This window comes from Papaver somniferum, chromosome 11, assembly GCF_003573695.1.
Source record: "Papaver somniferum cultivar HN1 chromosome 11, ASM357369v1, whole genome shotgun sequence".
Classification (NCBI taxonomy): Eukaryota; Viridiplantae; Streptophyta; class Magnoliopsida; order Ranunculales; family Papaveraceae; genus Papaver; species Papaver somniferum.
In genome coordinates this window covers 100187103-100191017 of record NC_039368.1, presented here as the reverse complement: position 1 = coordinate 100191017, position 3915 = coordinate 100187103, and the positions used below count along the sequence as shown (strand labels likewise).

Here is a 3915-nt window from a genome sequence, read left to right as displayed (position 1 = left end):
TCTCCACATACCTTTTGTTGATTAAGTTCCACAATCTCTCCTTAGTAGTTCTTCGTCTTCAACTGATGAACGCCATGAAGTCTAAAGCTCAACTACACAATCTATCCTAGTCTGAGACATAGCTATAAGTAGACTAGAAATCAAAACTTATAGTTTTGATCACTAAACTTGACAAACAAGCTTGAGATAGCAACGCTTGCGAGTTCAACCGAGCAGTGCTCTAACAAATAAGAAACACTGTATTGATATGAAAGGTTAAAAGAATCATGTATGAAGCTTGAATGTTATCTGCATCACGACTCATCAAAAGATATCGATGGAATGATTTTTTTTTTGGAATTGAAAATGCTGACATGTATCGTTCCAACTTCTGTGAAAAAGCCCAAAGATGTGTTGAATTGCTAAAGACTATGGATGACCTTTCTTCTTATCAAAATACATGGGTTGCTTTCAGGATTTTATTAACTATACCGGTTATCGTTGCGTTTACAGAAAAAGTGTTTCTTTAAGTTAAAGTTGATCAAAAATTACCTCCAATCCACTATGTCACAAGAAAGATTAAATGGGATAGCTATGTTGTTTATTGAACAAGCAATCGCGGAATACTAAGATTTTACGTATATTATTAATGAGTTTACTGTTAAGAATATACAAATATAATCGACTTTCGCCAAAATATAATCGTATGCTTTTCCATTTAATAATGTTAATGCAATTTTTTGTTTTATATAGTTTATTTTGATCAACAGGAGGCCATAAAAAAGATAATTCTACTTTAGGCCACAAAAATGCAGGACCAACCCTATTCCAAATATCTTTCCATATAAAATCAGGAGTACCATCATATTTATATTTGAATTTTCTTGTTGTATAGAGATTTAACAGAGAACCCCACCCTGTCAGTCTGTCTTTCAAACTCTATATTATCTCTTCTGGAAGATTAAAGGGAGTGGAATCTAACATTGTCTAATGCGTTCATGAAATATCACGACACGGCCAGACTCGGCGTATCTGCGCTACAGGGTTATCAGCGAAGTAGGATATGATGCTGGGTACTTATTTAATGGGCCTAACAAGAGCTGAAGGTGCATAAGAGTTTGGGCCCAAAATTGGGTCGTAATCCAAAACTGACGCCCTAAACCCTTCTCGCCTCCCATATAAAGTAATACCATAGAAACCCTAGTTTGCTTCATTTTCCTTCCTCACAGGTTCGTTCTCTATCTCCTCTCTACTCTTCACTGCCGCATAGTCTCTGGGTTTGCGATAGTTCTCTTTGATTAATAGAAGGTTACAAGATTAGTTGAACTAGATCTGCTTCTAGTTCAACTAATCTGTTTTCGATCACTGTCGATCCATTTTCTGTTTTCGATCTAGAATCCTTCTTCTTCGTGTCATCTGCTGTTACTAATTTGTTTATTTGTGTTATTTGTGTTGTTTTGGTTACAGGGTAGAAGTTTGTACCAGGAAAATAACCATGAGGTATGTTTTATGAGATCCATCTCCGAGATTTTCAGCTCGATATTCTGCGATTCGTTGTATGCGCTCGTTCTTTGTGATTCACTAGTCAGGTTTTTTACATTATATTCTCGTTTTAATTTGGGTTTGATTAGTACTGTGTTGTATATTTAATAGGTCGTGGTTTTCTTGCTGTTCTCTGAAGCCTAAAACCCTTGTATTATGGTCCTCAATATATTAATCTGATTAGAAAAACTCCCTAGTTTTACAATTTGATCCCTTGAATGTGTTATGTGCATGTTTGCTGTTGTTATGCCGAGTCTCTATCTGTGCTTGTAAATAAATCTAAAAAGTTGCATCTCGCCCCATTCTAGGTTAATACCAAGATATTAAGTGATTTAGTACTACAAGGTTTTTTTCCTTTCTGTTTATCTATGGTGAATGATAGTTATTTTTCCTTCTAGAGATAGTATATTTGTGGGAGTTGAGTTGAGTTATCCTTAAATGTCTGCCTAATTTGATTCTTTTACTTATTGTAGTAAGCTTCAGAGTGAAGTGTTGAGGGAAGCAATCTCCCAGATTAATACCGAAGCTACCGCTAAAAAGCGAAATTTCACCGAGACAGTGGAACTTCAGATTGGTCTTAAGAACTATGACCCTCAAAAGGACAAGCGTTTCAGTGGTTCAGTGAAGTTGCCACATATTCCCCGACCTAAGATGAAAGTCTGCATGCTTGGAGATGCTCAGCATGTTGAGGAGGTGAGCTTTGAATTCCATTACTTGTTTATATAGTGTATTGAATTCATTAATGTAACTAGTTTTAGTGGAGTTTGTGCTGGTCAGGATAATGTTTCTTGTTTATGATAATGTGTGTGGTACGAATAATACAGCTTCATTACATGTTCATAGACCCTGAAAGAGACAACAATCTCTGAGTGTTCAATCATGCATACCTTGGGGACAAGTCTCTCTAGAAACTGATTCAGGGTCTTATATAAATTGACATCTCAGAAAGCCATTGCTCTGTCTTAATCAGCTCATGGCTCGCTATGATGGCTACATCTTCATATTGTTATTTTGTTAATTAATTGCTTGGTTTCTCAAACACTCGAGTTACTAGGGCCACATTAGTGACAGTTGATCAAATTGTAATAATGTAATAATACTTTGTTACTTTTGATTACAGGCTCAGAAGATCGGTCTTGAGTACATGGATGTTGAAGGTCTTAAGAAGCTTAACAAGAACAAGAAAATGGTCAAGAAGCTTGCAAAGAAGTTCCATGCTTTTCTAGCCTCAGAAGCTGTTATCAAGCAGATTCCCCGTCTTCTTGGACCTGGTCTTAACAAGGCAGGCATGTTTTTCTACCAAGAACTAAGTACTTATTAATTTGTTGCTACTGCTTTGTCTCGCCTTTTAGTTATCGTGCTCTTGTTTACTAGGAATTCGCCAACTTAGTCATTGCTAATTCTGTTTTTTTAATGCTATGAAATGCAGGTAAGTTCCCAACTCTTGTGACTCATCAAGAGTCATTGGAGGCCAAGGTGAATGAGACCAAGGCTATGGTTAAGTTTCAATTGAAGAAAGTGCTCTGTATGGGTGTTGCTGTTGGTAACCTAGGTATGGAGGAGAAGCAGATCTTCCAGAACGTTCAGCTTAGTGTCAACTTTCTAGTATCATTGTTGAAGAAGAATTGGCAAAATGTAAGTTCTTTTAGCTTTGTTATTGGTGTTTTGAATCTTTTTTCGTCATGATTTTGTTATGTTGTATGATATGATTTTCAACATAATTTTTTTATGATCTGCCATCTCTGAGAGTATTATCTTTGTCAAATTTTGATTGTTTTTTTTTTCTTGTATGTGTTGTTTGTTGAATCAGGTGAGGTGCTTGTACTTGAAGAGTACCATGGGAAAGCCAGTCCGCATCTTCTAAGCACTACATTTCTATAATTGCAAGGGCAATTCCTACCTGCTCTTCATGTGAGACCCCTGGAGAGTTAGACTTAGGGAATACCCTGCGAGTCCCGAGAGTCTGTAACCAGATATAGGTAGTAACTGTTTGCATGAGTAGTAGACTTTTTCTGAAAATGCTCAGTAAATCTTTTTGTTTAATTCCTGAATTCGTTTTTTCTGTTTTTTACTGGTAGTTCAGGGATACTTAAATCTTGGAAGATAATGATTTGGCTTTTCTTTATGACTTGTTAAATAGATGATTGGCTTTACCAGATTTTTTTAGTATATACTTGGTATGCTCATTTGTAGCTCTATCAACCTTGTGACCTGCCATCCATTTGTCTGAATTGTTAAAAATTATTTATCGGAACTCAGATTCTGATCAAGGAAAAATGCAATGGTAAATATGTTGTGAAATTGTTTAGAGACTTGGACCGATCCTTTATTTCCATAATGGTTTCTTTGGCTGCTCGGGTTTTAGAGTGCCAAACCTTCAACAATTTGTGCCCT

General features: G+C 36.2%; 1 protein-coding gene across 1 annotated transcript; it reads left to right on the top strand.

The window, feature by feature from the left end:
- The first annotated feature begins 1326 nt into the window (after positions 1-1326).
- Positions 1327-3690, top strand: LOC113322438 (60S ribosomal protein L10a-like). The gene is made up of 5 exons (XM_026570516.1): positions 1327-1479; positions 1995-2214; positions 2642-2807; positions 2951-3156; positions 3332-3690. The coding sequence occupies exons 1-5, from the start codon at positions 1475-1477 to the stop codon at positions 3383-3385; spliced, it is 651 nt and encodes a 216-aa protein (XP_026426301.1). The 5' UTR covers positions 1327-1474; the 3' UTR covers positions 3386-3690.
- The last annotated feature ends 225 nt before the right edge of the window (positions 3691-3915 follow it).